The 22,500-nt window shown below is 42.2% G+C and overlaps 2 protein-coding genes across 3 annotated transcripts in view; one reads left to right on the forward strand and one right to left on the reverse strand.

Moving 5' to 3' along the window:
• The window catches only part of lin7a (lin-7 homolog A (C. elegans)), a 35,842-nt gene extending 22,197 nt beyond the window's left edge, over positions 1–13,645 (forward strand). The window contains exons 4-6 of one of the 2 annotated variants that reach the window (XM_076297361.1): positions 2,382–2,591; positions 4,557–4,772; positions 11,844–13,645. In XM_076297361.1, coding sequence (XP_076153476.1) covers positions 2,382–2,591; positions 4,557–4,772 — 426 coding nt within the window. In that variant the 3' untranslated portion in view covers positions 11,844–13,645. The remainder of the gene's footprint in view (positions 1–2,381; positions 2,592–4,556; positions 4,773–11,843) is intronic. The other variant, XM_076297360.1, reaches the window with a different exon arrangement.
• Positions 13,646–17,250: 3,605 nt separating this feature from the next.
• myf5 (myogenic factor 5) lies at positions 17,251–20,335 on the reverse strand. Its single transcript, XM_076297362.1, has 3 exons — positions 19,847–20,335; positions 17,963–18,038; positions 17,251–17,444 (listed from the first exon to the last, which is right to left on the reverse strand). The coding sequence occupies exons 1-3, from the start codon at positions 20,333–20,335 to the stop codon at positions 17,251–17,253; spliced, it is 759 nt and encodes a 252-aa protein (XP_076153477.1).
• Positions 20,336–22,500: the final 2,165 nt, after the last annotated feature.

Genomic DNA, 22,500 nt, shown 5'->3' on the forward strand with positions numbered 1-22,500 from the left:
ATGCTTGCTTTGCCAGAGGTATTACCCGGGAGACTGAGCTCTTTGGGAGTCCATTCATTTTAGTAGCACTCTAATTGAATCAATTCAGACTCTCATTCCGCCACAGCAGGTTTTGTAATTGCGTTCCTTCAGGAGAGATGAGAGACTGCTTTCAGCATTGGCTCCTTTTACCAAGGCTAGCTCCATGGTTCTTGGTTCCGCTGGGTCAAATGAATATTAGGCCGGGTACAATATTGCACATGATTTATAGTATTATTCTTTACTTCTTATTTATGTAAAGTATGTTGAATTGCTCCTGCGTATGAAGTGTGCTATATTGCTAAATAAATAAACTTGCCTTGTCTTACAGTATTAGATGGTTGTATTGTCTTTAAAGCCATAATGCAATGTATTGACACAACACACTTACAATAATGCAAATATTTTTCACGTGTAAGATATAAATTATAAAAGATTGAAAGCATGCCATACAAACATTTTATCTGAATATGTGGATGTATGGAAGTGCAGTAACTGTAGCTTGTTCATATTTTAATCATATTTTAATCATATTGTTCATATTTTAAGTCACCATGACTCTCTTCTCTTTGTGGCTAGATAGCATCTAAAGCATAAATAAGTTCACCTTGAATTGTTTAGACTGAAGTGCAGGGGGGTCGACTCAGAGTCATGAAATGGTGGGGGTGAAAGACATACTGAATACCAGCCTAGGGGAGTGTGTTGTTCACCTAATTAACACACGGAGGAAGTGTGAGTGTAAGTTCACAGATAAGAGAACCGTGAGAATCCTGTGTTTCTCACCCAGAAAAGGTACACGGTAGAGGAGTAACTTTAAAGTTCAAACTCAAAACTTGCGGGAAAAGCAAAAGCCAGAGCCTGAGAAAAAGTACCGGTACTGTTTCCGTACTCCTATTTTCCCCCCGAAACAGAAAGAGCTCAATAGAGGCGAAGCTGACTGACAACTGACAGGCACCAGTAGCAGCAACTGGGGATCAGTAGAGAGAACTGCCCTTGACTCTGTGAGTCTGAGACTGAAGCCTGATATTGATTTCCAACATGTGAGCTTCCAGGCTCACACAAATAGGTTCTCTCTCTCTCTCTTTCTCTCTTTCTCTCTCTCTCTCTCTCTCTCTCTCTCTCTCTCTCTCATACACACACAAACAACAAAACAGAGGATGTTTTTTGAATGCTACCTGGAACAGTAATTTGCTCTTTGCTGATCTAAGTCATTCATTAGACATTCTGAACCACAAGGTTACATCCTGACATACTCTGTAGGATCAAACTGTCCAGTGTCCGTTATACCCTACCCTATACCCTCACTCCAAAAGCACATGTTCCGTGCCACTCTTCAGAGCCTATGCCTCCAGCCATGACAGAGAGCCTATGTTCCGAGCCCCTCTTTAGAACCAATACCTTCACTCCAAAGACCATATGCTCAGAACCACTCTTCAGAACCCATGCCTTCAGATGCTCCTAAGAGCATTATAGATTTCAACCCAACCATTCCGAGCCACTCCAAAGAGCATACGTTCTGAGGTATAGCCACTCTTTAGAACTAATGCCTTGATCTGCTCCACGGAACTAATGTTCCTATCGAGCCGAGCCGCGTTGAGCCTTGGGGAAGAAATGGCCACCGGACAGGAGAGATCCCGGTGGCAAACCGGTGTAGGGGACAGGGAACACTTATTCAAGTGCTTACACAGCCAGAAAATCCCCTAGCTGGGCACATTCATCACGTCCACTGCCACAGCCTCCCCTCTCACCCACACAGTAATTCCAGATAGGGCAGGGAAATATACGACACGCACCCTGGATATTTTTTTGATTGTGTTCTTGTACTTCTCTTTTAAAATCAGATGTACAATTTTGCAGTCTGTTGCAAGTCCTGAGGCATCCAGGATGAATCCTTAGTGAACGCAAAAGTAAACTAGTGGAACTAGCTGATCCACTCCAAAATTTAATGAGTTCCTCCGTGGCCATTGCTAACCCTTTCCACAAAGTTTCATGAATATCGGGCCATTTGTGTTTTTTATTTATTCATTTTTTGCAATTCTGCTTACAAAAACAAAATAACCTCCTTGGTGGCAATAATAAACACAGCATCCTGACATAAACGGGATATAAACATAAACAATGGAGTTTATAGCTCTCTCTGTGTTCTGTACTGCTTGAGGTAGATGTGTAAAGATCATGAGGGAAAGGCACCAGTTTGCCCTCTAACTGCACTAAACTGTGTGTGTAAACAAGTGATTTTGATCTTGTCTCAAAAGAACCAAACTGAACACAGAACATCTGCTCTCTTTCTCTCTCTCTCTCTCTCTCTCTCTCTCTCTCTCTCTCTCTCTCTCTCTCTCTCTCTCTCTCTGTGTGTCTTGCAGGCGACAGTGGCAGCCTTTGCAGCGAGTGAAGGCCACTCCCACCCTCGGGTGGTGGAGCTGCCAAAGACCGAGGAGGGTCTGGGCTTCAACGTAATGGGAGGCAAAGAGCAGAACTCACCCATCTATATCTCCCGCATCATCCCCGGGGGTGTTGCCGAGCGACACGGGGGACTGAAGAGAGGGGACCAGCTGCTGTCTGTCAACGGAGTGGTAAGGCCATTTCACTTGGGGAGGCACTTCAGTAGGAACTATATTGTTATTCTCGACATCACGGTATGTCAAGAGTCATTTCCTTTCGCCATAAAACACAGTCTATGGGCAGCACTCGGTGAAAACAAAACTGCATGGTTGTATTTGATCATTGAAAATGTAATAGAACTATTGTAATGAGTTTGATAGAAAAGTGTTAAAGCAGTACAGTTAAGTGGACAACAGCTGTATTGAGTGAGTGCCCCCTACAAACTTCCAGCTTGCTCATAGAAAAAAAAAGAACCCAACTGAATGGCCAAATACTCACTCAATACTCATTTTTTAATTCACTTCAGTTGTCCATACGTTTGTTTAGTTGTCCCAAACCGGAAATGGCCACGATATCGAGATAATGAACTTGTGTAATGATTTGTGTAGAATAGACTGCATATTCTATTGTAATGCCACCCCCCCCCCCCCATCCCCTCTCTCTGTGTGTCTGTAAGAAATAAAGCTTCACATTAAATCATCTAAGCAATGAGATACCGTCCTTCCATCAATCCATAAACCTGTGAATACAGACTCAGATGAATGTTTCAGTTTGTTGGAAGCCTTCTCAATTTTTGGATTTTTCAAATGTAATTCATTCATCAAGCTGTTAACTGTTCATCAAGCTGACAGCCATCTACTGTAGCTGTGTGGAAGCTCCATCCCACTGGATCAACAGATTTACAATCAATACGCCCAGATAAGTAGACAAAGAAACCATCAGTTAAAGAAGCTAATTAGTGTTTCTACACGTACAGACTTGCCATCCAGCAAATTGGAGTTCACTTATCATGTCATGCAACTGCATTGTGTAATTGCTAGAAGCCCTCAAAATACCGGCGATCATCAAATCTGCAATACCTGAGTGAATGGCCCTGTTGTGAAGGGCGCGAGACTTTTTAATGAATGTGTCACCCGTTTTAATTAGCTAGGATGGCTCGGCACAGGTTGCAAAAAACCAATCTGTTAATAATGGTTGTCATGACGATGCGACTTGTGGGTTAAAACAGGAACAGGTTCTCTGCTGGCAGACAGGAAGGTGTGGCAGAACTTCAAAATTATGTCACACCGATAAATTTATTCCACCTTTTTCTGTGAAAAGAAGTCACAGTGAGAAAGAGACTTTGATTGTATCTAAAGTAGCTGCATAATGTCTGCTGCTCTGAGCTGAAATTGGCTGCTTATGTTTATGTCATAAGTTTATGACATTTTCTTAATTGTGAGAGTCCAGAGACATCTCTATCCCTCCATCTTCTATCTTTGTTCATGTGTTGGCATATTTTTTCCTCATTTGCTCAAGACTGGTAATTTCACTGCGTGTTTTGACTTTGGAATTGAGATTTTCTTACCAACTCTGTAATTACACAGCCTTTTTTCCTATAGACGGTCTCATGGAGGATTAGTGTGATTTCACTTGCGTTTCGAATTGAAAATGTAAAAGTGTTTCATTATTTCACAGTCAAAGGGAGACGTGCTAATTAAATCAAACATGAAGAATACATTAGCAAGTCTGTCTCGTCAGGCTTGGAAAAGCATGCAGAGAGACACTGAGATAATTGTGTAGCATTTTTTCAAGAGTACAGACAAATTTTGTGGAAGTTGTGATGGAGAAAGAGAATGGAGTTTGAAGTTGAAGTGAGGGGAGTCAGAAAGACGCCAGGCTGGTCTACTGTATATCCATCTATCTATCTATCTATCTATCTATCTATCTATCTATCTATCTAGTTATATATCTGTCTATCTATCTATCTATCTATCTATCTATCTATCTATCTAGTTATATATCTGTCTATCTATCTTTCTATCTATCTATCTATCTATCTATCTATCTATCTATCTGTCTATCTAGTTATCTATCTATCTTTCTATCTATCCATCCATCCATCCCACCATTCTTGTACCAGTCTACTCATCTAGCTCCACATTTGTTTCCACTAGAGTGTGGAGGGTGAGCACCACGAGAAGGCGGTGGAGCTGCTGAAGGCGGCCAAGGACAGCGTGAAGCTGGTGGTGCGCTACACGCCCAAGGTGCTGGAGGAGATGGAGGCGCGCTTCGAGAAGCTGCGCACCGCCCGTCGGCGGCAGCAGCAGCAGATGCTCATCCAGCAGCAGCAGCAGCAGAATCTCTCCGCCCAACAGAACCACATGTCGTAGGTGAGGCTTATCATTGCTTTAAGGGTCACCCCCCCAACCGCCGGGGGGGGGGGGGGGGGGATCGGAATGGTGGAAGGGCTGACGCAACCGACGCAAGCAGCTCCAGGAGAGAAGCATGATGTGTGGGCTTCAGGTCACACACACACACACACACACAAACACAAACGCACACACACACACACACACACACACACACACACACACACACACACACATCAGATGTGGCATGAGATGACCATCATCATGGTTGGAATCTGATCTGTGCGCTCCTAACGCTGCTGTCATACTCCCTGGGCATCATAACACTCATTGTGTGTGGGTAAAGGTGTCCCCTTTGTGCCTGAACCGTCTGTCCACCGTCTGTGTGTGGAAAGGGGGTCATGCATGACTGGACCGTCCTCTCACTGGCAACCTGTTACCTGTCACCAACTCTGCAGAAGAATGTGGGATGTCCTCATAAACCTTTGTTTATCCTATGTTATGCTTTGCATGATGTGTGTGTGTGTGTATGATTTTTTGGTAAGGCTTTATTTGCTTGTGTAGTACACCCACAGTGTTTTATGCCCCCAACATTGTCTTCAAGGCAGCGCTGCCTGGAAGGCACTAGGGTTAGGCATGGGTTAAGGTTACGGTTGGAGTTAGGTTTAGGATTAGGTGCCTTTATCCACTATCTGGCCTTGATCCTTCCATTCTAAAAAACTTTCGTCCAATCTCTAAATTGCCCTTTATCTCCAAAATTCTGGAAAAGGTGGTGATGCAACTTTCTGAAGTGTTAAAGGGCAATAGCATCCTGGAGAAATTTCAGTCAGGTTTTCGTCCTATGCATAGCACTGAAACTGCTCTTATCAGGGTAACCAATGATCTACTAATGGCAGCTGATTCTGGTGAGCACTCTGTTTAAGTATAAGTAAGTATAAGTATATATACTTTTTTGATCCCGTGATCTCTGCATTTAACCCAATCGGTGAATTAGTGAAACACAAACAGCACACAGTGAACACACAGTGAGGTGAAGCACACACTAATCCCGGCGCAGTGAGCTGCCTGCTACAACGGCGGCGCTCGGGGAGCAGTGAGGGGTTAGGTGCCTTGCTCAAGGGCACTTCAGCCGCAGCCCACTGGTCGGGGCTCGAACCGGCAACCCTCCGGTTACAAGTCCAGAGTGCTAACCAGTGGGCCACGGTGTTGCTGGATCTCACCGCTGCTTTTGATACCATTGATCATGCTATTTTAATTAGAAGACTAAGAGAATGGGTTGGCATAACGGGTCCTGCTTTGGACTGGTTCATATCCTATTTATCCATCAGGACATTTTTTGTTTCAATAGGTAATTTTACTTCCTCCACCTCAGCTATTACTTGCGGTGTTCCCCAAGGTTCAATTTTAGGACCAATATTGTTTTCCCTGTATATGTTACCTCTAGGCCACATAATTCGCCGCCATAACATATAATTTTACTGCTATGCTGATGACACACAGCTGTACCTCTCAGTCAAGCCAAACATGCTTAACAAGCTAACTGTACTGCAGGATTGCATAGCTGATGTGAAAGACTGGATGTCTCAGAATTTCCTACAGCTTAACTCTGACAAAACAGAAGTCCTTTTCATTGGCCCTGACAAAGTCTATAATCAAGCTAAGATTTTTCTTGGAAATTTAGCCTCAAATAACAAGACTACTTCTAGAAACCTAGGGGTTTTATTTGATACAGATTTAAAATTTGACCAACATGTAAAACTCCTTGTGCAGTCCTGTTATTATCAACTGAGAAACATTTCCATAATCAGATCAATGCTTTTTTTAAAGGACACAGAGAGAATTATACATGCATTTGTCTCATCTAGATTACTGCAACACCTTATTCACCTGTTTAAATCGTCATTCCATCTCTCGTTTACAAACTGTTCAGAATTCAGCAGCCAGACTTTTGACAAAGTCTAAATTTAGGGAACACATCACCCCAGTTCTGGCCAATCTTCACTGGTTGCCAGTGAGTTTTAGGATTGATTTTAAAATCCTCCTTATTACCTATAAAGCATTACATGGTTTGGCACCTGACTATTTAACAGATTTATTAACCCCCTACTGTCCAGCTCGGCCCCTCAGATCCTCCAGCCTGGGACTTTTAGTTGTTCCAGAAAGTAAACTGTCAACTAGGGGTGACCGATCATTTGCAGTTAGAGCACCCAAGCTTTGGAACAGCCTCCCTTATAACATCAAATCTGCACCATCTGTGGCTGTTTTCAAATCTAGTCTAAAGACCCACTTATATAAAATTGCTTTCCTTAAATAGTGAATGATTCCACTCATGTCTCTGCTAATTTTTTATCATTATTATCATTTCTGTTTATTTTGTCTTGGGTACTATACTGTATACCTTTTCTATTTTCTTTTTTATATATTTTTAGTTAAGTTTGTGTTTGTAGTTTGGTAGTTTACTATTTTATCATTTTTATTATTATTATTATTACGATTATTATTATTGTTGTTATCATTACTATTGTTTTGTTTTTTGCTTTGTTTTGTTTGTTTGTCTGTAGAGCACTTTGTGCTTTGTGCTTGAAAAGTGCTATATAAATAAATGTTATTATTATTATTTAAGTCAGCGGTGGCAGCGCTGGCTGGAAGACGACGTTGGGGGCATAAAACACCATAGAGCAATTCAAGTTCAGTATGTAAAACAAATACTGAACATTGCCTTAACCAAAGCCAACCCCTTAACCCACCCCCCTTAGCCCACCTCAACCCCTTCACCTTTACCTTAACCATAACTTGTACTGTAGTTTGTTACGGCCAGCTCGTTACCAGACCGAAACATAAAGAGGGACACGGACAACAAGCTTCAAAGCAAATAATAATTTATTAAATTAACGCAAAGCAACGTTACCAAATACAAGATGTCATGGGGAAAATGAATGGGAGAAGTGACGTGCGTGTGTGGATGCAATGTACGTGTCAGTAGATTATGTGAGAGACTAAATGAGTAGACAAAGAAAAGAATAGAGAGAGAAAAGTGCCAGTGCAAGAGAAAGTCAAAATAGGTGCCTGCATGAAAGAAGAAAAGTGCCTAATGGGAAAGAGAGGACAGCCCCTAATATAGCAGCACCTGGTTACAGGTGCACCCAATTACCAATTAACCTCCCCAGGTCCAACCCCGCCCGTGCACTGACATGGGATGGCCTGAGGAGGGCACAGGGGGTCGTAACAAGTTACAGTAACAGAGTGTCAATAGAGAGTTTGTTGATAATCTGAGCATCTGTTCATAGTCTGTGAGTGTTTTTTTTTTTTTTTGTCAACAAGGATCCAGTGTCCAAAAAGCTTCAAACATCATTGTTAAAGTAACACAGAGACACCGTTCTGCCTGTTATAAGTCTGTGAATCATTTAAAAGAGTTTGAAGCCATTATTTAAAGGTAAAAGAAGTACTTTGTTGCTTAAATGATACACCACATGTCTGTTGTATGTACATGTCACATGTATCATCATCATGTCAATAATTAGATTACTAGTGAAGCCTTCGGATAAAGTTTTTCATCATAAATCTTTATTCAGCCTGGTATGGTTCTATCATCATATTACAGCACATTACATTGTCTAGACACTGTTCTTGCGATGGCTATTATATCAGTTATTCATGCTCTCTATAATGCAGAGCGTGGTCGTTTGGTCTGTTGTTGCTGAGATATGGGTTTCTATTCTGTTGGGAGTTCTGTTCTGTTTTTATTACTTTCTTGACTGACCCATTAGTGTAGAGTCACTAATACACTTGTGAGGGTGGTGAATTATTTATTTTGAAAAATGGTGCTGCTTCAAGTCTGATGTGAGGGTAGGAAAGCTTCAGAGCAAGCTAATCACTGAAGTGATGTGACTCACAAAGGATATCTAAGGCATTTTAATTCATTGCATCCTCACACAGAAACATTAAAGTTAATTAAAGTCATACCGCATGACCGATCTCCTTCATTAAATCATCTCACTTCAATTTATACTTCTGAGACAATTTCAAGAAATAGTTGTCACAAAATGATGACGCTGCCTAGATACTCCAAATAGCCATCTCACTTTGATAAATGTAGTTATTTAAAGGGGGAAGAAATCCTGACTAATGCATTTGGCAATTGGGCTACCCCTCTTTTCTTTTTCAAGTGCCATAAGTTGGCCATGACTGAATTATGAATTATTATAAGTGCCATGACTTGAATTATGAACCATTGAGAGGAATGCCAAAGTTGTTTACTGTAAGTAAGTAAGCGTTTATTTATATAGCACATTTTCACACACAATGTGCAACCCAAAGGACTTTATGCACAGACATTTTAATTTAAAAAGACAAAACAAACAAACAAATAACAACTTAAGTTGTTTACTGACAATGGTCTGTGTCTAAGTGTGTATTTCATATGAACACCAGAAACAGATCATGAATACTCAGACAGGAAAAATAATCAGATATATAGTACTTCAACTCAAGATATAGGTGGTACAATACCCCCAGTGTAAATTGTGTAAGTGGAAGATTAAGTAATATACACTGCACCACCACAGACATGCCAAGGGTACTGCTGAGTTAAGGCTAATCCCATAAGTAAGGGATAATGTATAGAACGCCGGTCATTATTGGAAAATAAGTCCCGACAGGGCGAACCGGACCCCGATGCGCACCGTGTCGTCCATTATCCATTACTTATTCCACTGCTTGGTTGAATTTCCCATTGTCCTACGTAATTTAGAACGACCATTAACCATATGTTATTTGCACACCTATGAAGTAGATCCATTTTTTTGGCCGTATCACACTTGTATATTAATTCGCTGAACTCGTTGCACGTTGCACGTTGCATCCGAGCTGTAAAATGCAGACGTTCAGAACATAGTAACATTGTAGCATATGACAGAGGTGGCTTTTATCTAGATGGATGACCGCAGGCTAGGTAAAATAGCGATGTTTCAAAGCTAAAGTTCATCAGAATCTTGGGATACGCCCGCTTGACAACGGGAGAGATAGAACTAACGACTGGCCTTTGGCCGTAGCAACCATCCATTTAGAACTAGTAACGGCAGTTTGTCCTGCAAGTTGAGAAATTAGTTGATATGTGTCGGAAGAAAGTAATTCTACAAACAAGACAGTTTTAGCAATTAAAACGTTTAAATTGTATCAGGAAATGAACACAACGCAAGTGGCAACAGTGGAATAAGCAGGATAATGGACTCCACGGTGGTCTGTTCACAGAAGTTAATGTACTTACGAGGTTTAAACGGCCGCTTCGCGTCGGGCCGTTTTTACAACGGTATCTTTACATTATCCCGCTTATTACACGGTTACTTGCCAAAACAAAACAATAAACTCCCCACGATGAGACTCTTTAGCCTACATAGCCTAGGCTATAGCCTATTTGTTACCTTTTCATCGTGGCTTTTGGTGAGAAACAAATAGTTCGACAACAGCACACGCTGAACTTGAATCAAACATTCTTTAGAACACAGCTGATCAACCGTCCGCTTTCACTTTTGAATGAAGTTCCAGTCCTTGCGTAGTGATATGAAAGACGTGAAATAGAAGCACAAAGCACATTTTCTTCCGCTTCGCGTCGGGGCCGTTTTACAACCTCGACCGTGCATTAACTTCTGTGAACAGACCACCGTGTCGTCCATTATCCCTTACTTAGCAGACCGCCGAACGTTGGGAAGGCCCATTCAAGTGAATGGAGCATTCTTCAGCATTATGAAGAGCCGTGTAATAATACATAATAATCTGATGATGTTGAATTATACCTGTCTAAACGTCACATGAACCAGAACAGCAGTGGCTTCTTTAATAGTGCCAGCGCAGTCACTAATCATTTAAAGGTGCTCGTCAACATTACACAGTACATTTGAACATTTTCCCACGCTGTAGAGAAATTGATCAATCTGATGCCTCATTCCACAGTGTTGTAATTGCAAAGCCATTGAGAAAAATGTAATGAACCGCACTGAGTGGGCCTACTGAACCCAAGCACGGTTCCGCTTGCTGATGGTACACATATCACACCGTGCTCCACTGCCTGTGAAATCTACGCTCAAGGAAAAACAACAAGTACAGAACCAGAGGGGTTCTTTTCAAGTATATTTCTACCGAGAGAGAGAGAGAGAAAGAAACCACATCATCCCCCACAAATGAGGTTACACTTCCCAATCCTCTCAGTGACTTTAAAAGCAGAACTGTATTAAATATAGTCTCTGGCACACAGGATCTCGTACGCGGCAGAGTACATCACTCTGTTATTATCAGCTTGGCACAGTCGCCGGGGCATCTCTTCTCCCGACTCAAGGCTAAGCCGGCAGACCGCGCTGTCAGGGTGAGAAACAGGCTTGTGTACAGGGAAGAGGAGGAGGAGGGGGGGCATTCAGGGGGGATCTGGTATCGCCGCTGCCACGTTTCGTACCGTGTGTGCCGGCGACTACGTTCCATTCCCCGGGGGGTTGGGCAGGAGACACACTTGACTTGTGCCAGAGCGAATGCCACCGGATCAGGTGAAATCTAGGCACAGGAGTTGCGCTGGATCGGGTGAAATCTGGGCACTCACACACATACACACACACGCACACACACACACACACACACACACACACACACACACACACACACACACATAGGCCAGGCATCTGTGGAGGAGATTTGGGCACAGTGTCTCCTCACGTAGCGGCAGTTAGGGGATTTGGAGGTATCAAGTGTGTGGAAATGATCAATGTTATGATATGGCCCCTACAAATTTCACTGCAGGAATCAAAATAAAACTCCTGAGGAGTTACTGGAAGAACAAGGACAGGAACAGTCAAAATAATACCCATTTAGCTCAACTGGAAGAACAAGGTGCAAAAAATACCAAGGTTATGAGTTTGTTTCCCAGAGGACATACTGATAAAGTATATCTCAGTATGTATCAGCACAATACAAAAAAAGCCTTTGGCTAAGGCAGAGTAGTAAATGTTAATGGATTTTTTTGCAAGCCAAAAGGCTTTTTCAGTTAGAGGCAGTGTTAGCATATGTCAAGCGTTGCTCTCAGATTTTGTTCTACACATCTTTTGACAGGTTGTTCCAGAAGAAGAAGTAGAGTTAAAACCTACGGCAACGGCATCTTCAAGGGCCCAGTCACCTGACCATCAGGGGGGACACAAACCCAACTCAACCCAATGGACTGAACAGTGCTTTTTGGCCAATGAAGACTTTTGCCCTCATCTCAGTATACCCTACCGACAGATATTCTTGAAGTGAAAAAATAAATAAATCTGTGGCTTGTGTCCTCCAATGTTATACACTGGTGCTTCGAGAAATGCCTGGAGCGACGTAATAAGCAAGATAGCACTATATGGGTCTGTTTTAGAATTGTGCTCTTGAGTTGCCCTCTGATAGTTCTGAGTTGTTCTGGTCCATTTAAGAGAAGGTTTTGTCTCGTAGTTTGTGATAATTGTATTTCTTTGTCCTCTATCTCTTGGTTTTTTGACCCAATGTGTTGACTCAGTTGATTTCCTTCTCCTTTGTATTTTTTGCCACAGCTTTATACGGTGACATTTTTAACAATTCTTCTACTGGTGCTTGTTGTCTGTGTGAAAGAGCATTGCTTTTATTATTTGTGTCAAACGTGTCTTAATTTGGGTAAGTGTGAGCTCTTTTTTACCTTCTATACTGTAGCAAGAAATATTTTGTATGAGGAAAAACAAAACTCTCATAGATTTAGCAATAACACACCTCAGTTTATTTGACACATTCTTCTGGAGGTTAACAGTTATGGGGGAAAGTCATGCTAAATGATGGCAGAGCTAAATTACACTGAATCTTATGCACTGTGTGACATAAGCTTGTTGCAACCGGAAAAAGAGGTCATTTGCACATCTCAGTCTATCACAGTGCCATTGATAGAGATTACTGCATCATGGATTGTGTAATTGATTAGGCAACTTGGAGGACAAATAGTAAATAATGTTAGCTATCAGTGATGTCATTGCTGCAATTTTGTGAATGTGACATATATTTCCATCTGGAAAAAGTCATACGGTATGGGTATTTTAAATGAAAAATTCTACTATTTAATAGTTTATGTGACTAAATAAGGACAAATGGAATGTTAGAAAATGATATATCTGAAGAGAAGGTAAATTTAAGGTAATATTTATTGTTATTTTTGAATATTTATATTTTATAGTTTATTATGTCTAGAGTTTTATTCTTCTGTCAATGTGTCATCAAGGTACATGTGAATTTGTAAAAGATGCAAAAGGGTATTCATAACATTCAGTTACATTGGATTCAACATATACAGAGACATTCTATTCAGCCAACTGTCCAATGCCACATTCTGACAATCATTGTACCAAGCCAGGCGTTTCTATGTGCTTTTTTTTCTTAACAGTAGGGGGCCACTCAGAACATCCTCATACATACAGTAACAAAACAGCTGTAAGAAATTATTGCAAAGTACTCTGATGAATAGTAGTGACCAAATAGCAAAACAATACACATAGATCTGTATAAGGAACAGTAGCTGATGAGCAAACACTAATTGAAGTAGTAATGTGTCTGTATTTTCTGAATAATATTCCAGTAGACGGATTTTTGTTGACCACTTAGTAACCCGATAATGTCTGCAGACTAGTATCTTTGTGGAGGCCACTGAACCGACTGACTTACCATGTGCAATGTGCCACTCTGATAGAGAGTCCATAACAAGCTGTGAAAGTGTTCTCTCTCTCCCTCTGTTTATATCCACAGTTAACCCGGACTTGAACTCGTCCCTTTTGTATGTTTACTCATTTTCTTAACAATGACTTGCATTTTTGAGTCTGAATATAGTGTAGATACTTATTATATAGAAATATTAAAAAAGACAAAACAAAGTCAAGTCATATGCAATTGTTATACATATTATATTTGTATAAATAAATATATGTGTGTGTCTAAAGCCATTTTTCTCCCATTTAATATCTCATACACAACCTCACTAACACTGTTCATAATCCCTTCCCATCTTAAAGATGCTATAAACAATGGATGCATGATGGACAGGATAGTCCTAGTCCTTATGGTCTGCATCCCCGTCTTACGCAAAATACTTGACAGGCAACGTCCCTCTGGCTGATTAATCACAGACAATGTTGGAATAAGTTACTGATAAGAAGTCAACGTTTGACAGCCATCAGAATATAAAGCCAGCTAGCTTCATTCAGAAAAATAGATCACTTACTTTAGCCTACAGCTTTCTTCTTGAAGTAGCGTAATATACAGTGACACAGCCATCTTCAAGTCATGCATTCTCCCCTGATAATTCTCGAGCTCTTGTGCATAGGTCAGGGACTATTTGCTTGAGTGGTGCTGGAAGATGTCTCCTTAGATGCCTGAAATGTACCCACACTCATCACGTGCTTAATCGTGTGGACATAAAGTCAATTGCAGATGCGGAGTCAATAGAAGGGGCAGACAGTGAGACTAATGCCTGTGTGCTGTGGCCCAGGGTGAATGAAGGTGTAGAGACGTTATGCTGCAACAGCAGAGGGGTTAGCCTTCAGAGTCTACACAAATCTGAACTAAATCTAACCCCAGTCTGGAGAAAACAGTGGGACAGGACTGCATTATGGACATACTCATCCATAAGGCAAAAAAGGTGCTTTTTTCTTCCGGATTAATAAAATAAAATAGGCTACCAATTTAATGATATGGCAACAAAGAGGTTATATCCTTCAGGTTTAATAAAGTATCTATCTATCTATCTATCTACTGTATCTATATCTATCTACTGCATCTATCTGTATTGTGGTATATACAGTATGTAACTGACAGGTAAGTCTATTTCCACAGAAGAAGAACAGTGTAAGTGGTTATCTCTATGCCTGAATGTACACTACTCTTTTTTTTAGCAAATAATCTACAGACTGCACATCAGTGTATAATGACATGTTATATAAACTATAAACTGTCATATAATAATCAAACACTATGATTTAGGTTGGTTAGGCCTTCCAATCAGACCTTCATTATACATGCAGACTTTGAATGAGGGTGTGTATTGTGAGATGGACCATGATGAACCATGGCAATACATTTTGTTAGGAGGTGGAAATTGCAAAATGCAAAATTATCATTTTGACAACAAGCTATAAAGACATATTTATTGACATGGACCCTATCATTTTGACAACAAGCTATAAAGACGTATTTATTGACATGGACCCTGATTTATACATTAAGGCAGTTGTCCGGCAAGGTACACAGAAAAAAGATAGCAGCCTTGTTTAATTTTTTATTAGGACATGCTTAATCGCTTTGCTTCTAGCATCACAGTTCAGTTTCAGATTCCATAATGAGAGCAAGAGAAATTTAGAAATGGCAGGTTGTAGTTTACGGTAGGTCTGTGATTTTTAAAATCAATTGAACATGGTGCTTAAAATATACCTATCAAGTCACTGATTTCAACTCCATCTTAAGGAAAGTGACACAACCATCTCAGACTTGCCATCTTACCTGTTTCCTTGACAACACATGTAAAAGGGGCACTTGCTCAGAGGAGATGAATTTAGACCAGTTCAGGGTACTTAAAAACAGTTCAGAGAAGACTTTCTTGGGTCTTGAAGCAGTTGTAATCCAGTCAATATCAGAAATAGGCCAACATTTGGGAGTTAGTTTTAGTGTGCCAAATGGAGTCCTAATCCTCAAAAATCTGAAAGGGACATGTATGTTTTTCTGGATGTAACCTTCAAGACACAATATTGCCCTCTTGTGGCTACAACATTTTACAGCAGCTCAAAAATGTTTTTATACCAAGAGTACTGTAATGTTCTTGCATCAGAGATTTAGCAATGTTACTTTTCTGTTAGGCTTTTAAGTGTACAAAATATTCAAGCTGTTAATGCTTTTTCTGTGATGTATTTAAAAATATTCATATGGGTCAATATTGTACAGACTATAGGCTTATATATTTAGAGTAATTGGACAGCAGAACAGATTTTACTATCTGTCTTGTCATCTGATGTCACTGACATCTGAGAGTGATGTACCAGGTTTAGCCAGAGAACATTATTTCATCAGCAAGGTTTCATGAAAATGCCTTAGTTATCGGTTATTTTGAGTTATATCTCAGACAGGTATGCTTGCTAGGCCAAAACACAATCTAGTTATGTCAGTCAGCCAGATCCAAAAGGCTAATACTATGCTGTGTGTACAGTCCTTCCAAATGCAGCAATGCGTTATTTTTGCTCAGAATTGAACACAATTAACCATACTGTTAATATAGTGCTACGTGGTAACATGGCTACAAATATCAGAATATGTCTGTATGAAATATGTCCAGTTGTCATATGAAATATTTATTAGTTGTTCGTTCCTGTTTTTCCCCAAAAGACAACACAGTGGTGAGACAAGACCAAAGAGAAGAAAGGAGAAGAACATCTTAAAAGAATGTGTGAGAGACAGAGGTGCTGGAGCTGTGACAGTGTCAGAACCTGCCATTTGTTCAAAACAATAGCTTTTCAGGGTGTTAATGATGTGCTGCATTTGTTGTTACAAAAGCAAACAGTTCTATAAAACAAGCGTTCTTTCAACACACACACACACACACATGCATGCACGCACGCACGCACACACACACACACACACACACAATTACACTTACTCTTACTCTTACACTTACTCTCTCTCTCTCTTTCTCACACACACTTTTACACACATTCACCTCTTTTTCTCCCGACAGCATTCAAGAGCACAGATGGTAAAGAAACTGAAATAACAGGTGAGTGTTAGTGAGTGTTCTTATGAGCCTATGAGACAACGAGCCTTGCATAGGAATACCAGAAACATTTTTCATTCTTTATTCCCAAAGATCAGCATGAAAGGAATTAATGCAATTATTTAAATACAACTTATTTATAGTTAACAATAAGTGGATGCAAGGCAAGGCATTTTGCCATGAAACACTCAATTAAATATGATACATTTGATACAAAAAAATGAATACAAATTATTGCCATTTAAAATACATATTTACAATTATATGTACACAGCCTACATCAACGAGGATACATGGGTGAAGAAGGCCTACTGTCTGACCTTTGGCATTTACAGTGACTTTTAAGATGTACTAGTTTTTCAGTAATAGTGTTTTTAGCGAGTAACTGCTCATTTCATGTTAAGTTGTGTGATTTTTTCACTTTTTTTCATCATCCAAAAACCATGACTATCTTTAGTCATGTATTGTACATAACCCCTCCTGAAATTGTTCCATGTGGACGTGTGACTCGCTTATGTCCATCTTGTTTGGCTAGCAGGCTGCTGCTGCTGGCAGTCTGCAAGCTGAGACTCTGGAGAAATTTCCCTCCAGGTTTCAGTCATACAACCCCCCACCCCCCCCCCCCCCACACACACACACACACACACACACACATACATACAAACACACCTCCTCCCACACACACACACACATACACACACACAGGCAGACTTCTCCCCTTCCTCAAAGCACGTGGTAGACGGGCCTGGCGTTGGAGCTGTCTGGTGTAGCAGGAGGGGAGACGGAGCTGGAGGGCGAGAGGGTAACCGTATCCCTCACGCCCAGAGGGCCCGCGGCATCCACCGTCGAGAGCCGATCCACGATGCTGGACAGGCACTGGAGACTGGACGCGGTGGGGATCCTCTCCATGGAGGCTACTGTGGACGGGACCGAGGGAGAGAGGGGGAGAGAGAGAGAGAGAGAGAGAGGGAGAGAGAGAAGAAAGGTCAGTTATCACTGGTGAAGTGGTAGACATGCATGACCAGCACCTTAGAGAGAGGAATCAAATAATTACTCTGATATAGAAGGAGGAAGAGAGAGAGAGAGAGATGAGAGAGATGTGAACAAGAGAGAGAGAGATGAGAGTAAGAGAGGGAGAGAGAGAAAGCGAGTGAGTGACAAAGAGGTTGTGAGGGGGAGCGAGAGACAGAGAAAGAAGAAGAGATAAACTGATAGGGATGGCACAGGAGAAATAGAGAGAAAGAGAAAGAGGGTGTGAGAGGGAGTATGAGAGAGAAACAGAGAACAGAAAGAAGAGAAAAAGAAGTGATTCTGATTGTTGAGCTGCTATAACCAACTGAAACAGTTGACATACTCTGAACAGTGTGAAGAGAGAGAAGAGAGCTTAAATAATCACTTTAAATAATTCTCTAAATAATTCTCTTAAAACTCTTACCGCTTTGTGCCTCATAGCTGTATGCATTTCCATAATGTGAATTGATCTGTGGCCACACAGGACTGTTGCAGTCAATCTGAATCAGAACAAAGAAACAAGCAAACATCAGTACAAATGCACACCCATCACCAGGCACAGGAGATCTGGAGAGCCAAGCATGACATTTCCTCAGCAGGTGCAAACACACAAACAAACACTAAAACAGTAATAACCAGCCAAAAAAGCAGGCGAGGAGATATTTAGTAGTCCCACACTTTTAGTAGTTTAGTAGTCCCACACTTTTCACCAACGCCCCCAGGTTCGGGGGGTCCAGGCCCCGGCGTGAAAATTCGGCCCTCCTGGCGTGTCCAATTGATTACCAGCAGTGGAAGCCACTCCAGTTTGTGCAAGATGACACTTTTCTGCAAGTAAATCTGCAGAAAATCCTGGCACCGGCCGAGCCCATGCAGTCAGAGAGGAATGCACCGCAGCAGCGCGGCTTTGGCTGCCAGGCTCCACCAAGGTGGATTTTCCAGAGTTTATTAGGCCCATAAAGTGTCCGGTGGTGGGAAAGTCATTACAATATCCGCCCTCCCCGACTACAATAGCCCGTGTTTTTGTAAATGAATCTCCACTTGGCCCCACGTTACGAGAACAATGTCCCAGAGCGAATGTTGAAGCTTGTTTATGCCAAATGTTTTCGGTAAAACCATGCAGTGCTACTTATTTTCTAATGCTTTTTAAACGACCAGTTGAAATAATCTTGTAAACACTGCGACCTCTGTTTACTCTGAGTTAAACCCTGGCACTTTTTACAAATCTTTCAATTGGACAAGAGCCTCCAACCATGTCTCAAATGTTTGGTTGGTTGGGCAGTGAAAGTCAACCCTTCAAGTGATCTACTAACATGAAAGATGGTGATGAGGCTACAGGTCCAGACAGATGAAGAAGCAAGCTAAAGGCTAGCAGTAAGGCAATATCTTGGCAGATAAAGAGAGACAGATGTTGTCAGCCATTCGTTCTGCCCATGCTAGGAGAGACAGAGACAGAGAGAGAGAAAGAAAGAGAGAAAGCTGAATCACATGGAGGCAGGGGTGAGGAGCTCAGGCAGAGCAAAGTCCAGTGGAAAAGGCCACAGATCACAGGAACACAGGGTCGAAAGGTCAATAAGAAATATGTTTGAACACATTTTGTGTAGTCCAACACAAAATCTACTAAAAATGTGCAAAATGCAAATGCATGCAACTGAAAGAGTAAATGCACAGATGTCTCTCGCCTGTGTTACTATGTGTCTATAACATCAGTCTGGTAACACAAAAGTTTGAGTATTGACCCCACAGCACTTCAATGCAAATAAGCACATTAAAGATAAACAAAAAGCGTCACACAAAAAAAAGGATGTTTCGCACTGAATAGTCACAAATATGGCACCCATCCCTTCTGTCATACTGAAGCGTGTGTGTTGATTGGCTGGAATTGTTTTTGGCTCGGTCTAAGCCACTGTGTTTGGTTTCCCATTTGCTGAGGGATTACAATCAAGGACTAAACCTTTAAATGACAAATTTACAGGAAAACACAAGACTGTGTACAAACACCAGTGTTTTTTTTTGTAAAAACATTGTTTTTCCACAAAAACACTGAATGAACAGCTATAGAACCATGATGACCACTAAGGTGAATTTGACAAAACGCATATGGGATTACAATTACGGACTATACCTTTAAATTATGAAGTAACAGGAAAACAGACACCACACAATGACTCCAACACAAGGACAAATGCAACAGCTCTGTCAGCAGCCAAGCTGTGAACGGCAAGAGGGGGCTCTGGGAAACGGAACAAACAGAGCAGAGCCTCTCCACACGCACGGACGAGGTTTTGGGAAGGCGCTGAGTGACACTCACCATGCTGTCGGAGCAGCTGGACAAGGGGCTGGCCGGCTCCGAGCCGCTCTCCCCCACGCCGCCGGCCACTGCGCCTCCTCCGCTGGGCAGGGCATAGTAGCCCTCCACCTGCTCGTGGAGCAGGTCCTGGAGGCTCTCGATGTACTGGATGGCGTTGCGCAGGATCTCCACCTTGGGCAGCCGCTGGCTGGGGTTGGCCGAGGTGCAGCGGCGCAGCGCCTCGAAGGCATGGTTGACCTTCTTGAGGCGGCGGCGCTCGCGCATGGTGGCGGCGCGCCGGCGGTCCACCGTGCTGGCCTTGCGCTTGCACGCCTTGCAGGCCCACTGCAGGCAGTGGCCCGGCTGGTGCGGCCCGACGCCGGGCACCCGCACGTGCTCGTCCTCCTCGGAGCCGGCCATCTCACCGCCGCTCGGCCCGAAGTCCAGCTCCTCAGGCGAGGAGGCGCACGCGCTGTCGTAGAACACCTGGGACGAGGAGAAGACGTCCATAGCCACTGGCTGCTGACTGGTGCTTGCTGGAGTGGTCAGAAGAGGTAAGAGTAAGGGCTGGGCAGCTGACCGACTGGACTCTGTGCTCCGCGTGTCTGAGGGTCAGTAGAGGAACGAGGAGCCCTGGGAGAGGCTGGGAAGAAGTGGGCTGCTCTGGCGTGAGTGGAGTGAGTGATGTGAAGGGGCTGGTGCCATAGGGGCCCCCCTCTTATATATGCCCCTGTGTGGATCCCAGGGCCAACATTGGTCAGATCTAATTACCATGGCCCTCCTGGCCCCGGCCTAGGGTGAGCTCAGCTCCCCGCCCTACCCGCCTGCCTGCCTGCCTGCCTGCCTGCTTGAACCCCCAACCCCCCCACCCCAGAAAACACCCTGCCGAGTTTCCCACATCTGCAGGTTTTTGCTGTTTCACACACACTCAAACACACACACACACACACACACACACACACACACACACACACACACAAACTCAAATACATACACACACACACACACTGCTGTGCTATTCTGTTCTTCACTTACTCTGCTATGTCAACATTGTGTTTACACATTTTACTTGGCATATAACATGCATTCTTATGCATACATCAACTTATAATTTACATGGATAAAACTTAATAAGAGGACACTCATGACATACACTCTTTCAATGATGTGTGACTCATTTTAAATACCTAATGTTACAGCAAGCAAAAGACAATTATGTGATAAAAGTCATGAGATTTTAAGAACCCTACAAAAATGATCTGACCACTCTGCTAAAGGCCTTATGTCTGTAATAGCCAAGTGACAACCTGTTGCATAGCCTACATCTTAACATTTCTCATCTAGGTCAGATGCCCTCATCTTATTTTTGAGACTAAAAAGGCACGGGGTTGTTTCACGTATTAAGGAGTTGCAGACTAATTTTACGGCTGAGACAAACAGCATTACAGATGCAGGCCAGCTGCAGGGAGAGGTGTAACATTTCATACTTGGCACATCACGTTGGCGTTGCGACTCTTCGTATAGGCTCTAACTGATCATGGAAGGTGTCGGGAGGAAGGCCATACGTGTTTGTTAACGGTCATTAAGTAAGTTAAGTAAGTTAACATCTGAGTGACAAATGCAGGCTATCCTCGCCTGTTTTTGGCAGATACCTAATTGATATTATCCAATACTATTAAAGACAGATAAATACGTTTTAAAAAACAGACTATGGAATAAACCATGAGTGGCTGTAGCAGTTCTTCATAACTTACCTACCAAATAATACTTTTTTTATTATCATTATATGTACTAATTAATCTGGTTCAATGTGTGTGATGTCACTAATACGTGCTGTATGTTGACAGCTTACATGGATACAATGCGGATATTTCGCACAACGTGTTAAAACGTTTGGCATCTGCCAGTATGGGAACATCGCGCACCTAACAAAACACTGAGGGTACCTGACACTGAATGACCGTGGAAGTTTGCATTGCGCACAGCTGAAGAAGACATTGCTGGGGCACTGGTCCTCCCAGGCTGTTGCAGTGATCAAAGGCAATTAGCTGTGAAAAGCACAGCACAGGCAACGAGAAAACCTGCCAGCATTCGATAATTGAACCCACTCAAAGAGATTGCTCAAGCACATGTCATCACCGTGAAAACATCATCCACGGGCGCACTTCAGCCGAATGCGCAACATTGCAGTCTTGGGAGTTGCAGAACAAGTTGCCTCCCTTGGGAATCCGGCGGAGTTTGTTTTCCCTCGCTGTTATTGAAGTGGTAGGCTAATATCGCGGGTCAGGGCCCGTGTTAAGTGCAAGGCAGTCAGAGATCTCCATGAGATTATCCTTAGTGGTGCAACCATTTGGATACTTTTATAACTAAGCACATCATTTTACATATTTGTACTACCAGAAATTGTCTCAAAATGTTACTGCACGCAAAGTATGAGACTGTAAAGTTTGAAAAGCAGGCCTATGTAAAGGACAAAGTATGAAATGTGAGCTACATGTGCCTGCTTACTAGCCTACTATACAAGTATAAAATATAGCAATAGCTAAATGGAATACATGTGAATCTTAGGAAACATTACATCTCTCTACAAAGTGTCAGGGTTATGTCATTATTTGTGGTCTACAACAGTTTTATTGGTTTTGCTAAAATAATTTAACACAACATTCAACAACAGT

The sequence above is a fragment of the Alosa pseudoharengus genome, unplaced genomic scaffold (genome assembly GCF_046254945.1).
Source record: "Alosa pseudoharengus isolate Yale_2024_CS ecotype anadromous, Long Island Sound unplaced genomic scaffold, YU_APseudo_1.1 YU_APseudo_1.1_scf_20, whole genome shotgun sequence".
Taxonomy (NCBI): Eukaryota; Metazoa; Chordata; class Actinopteri; order Clupeiformes; family Clupeidae; genus Alosa; species Alosa pseudoharengus.

What these genes read in the sequence shown, in the direction of transcription:
- myf5 (XM_076297362.1), bottom strand. Translation starts at nt 20,335, where the DNA reads ATGGACGTCTTCTCCTCGTCCCAGGTGTTCTACGACAGCGCGTGCGCC. An exon ending in CCAGCTGCTCCGACAGCATG is followed by an intron (nt 18,039 to 19,846) that starts GTGAGTGTCACT and finishes GTTCTGATTCAG; the next exon opens with ATTGACTGCAACAGTCCTGT. An exon ending in CAGCTATGAGGCACAAAGCG is followed by an intron (nt 17,445 to 17,962) that starts GTAAGAGTTTTA and finishes TCCCGTCCACAG; the next exon opens with TAGCCTCCATGGAGAGGATC.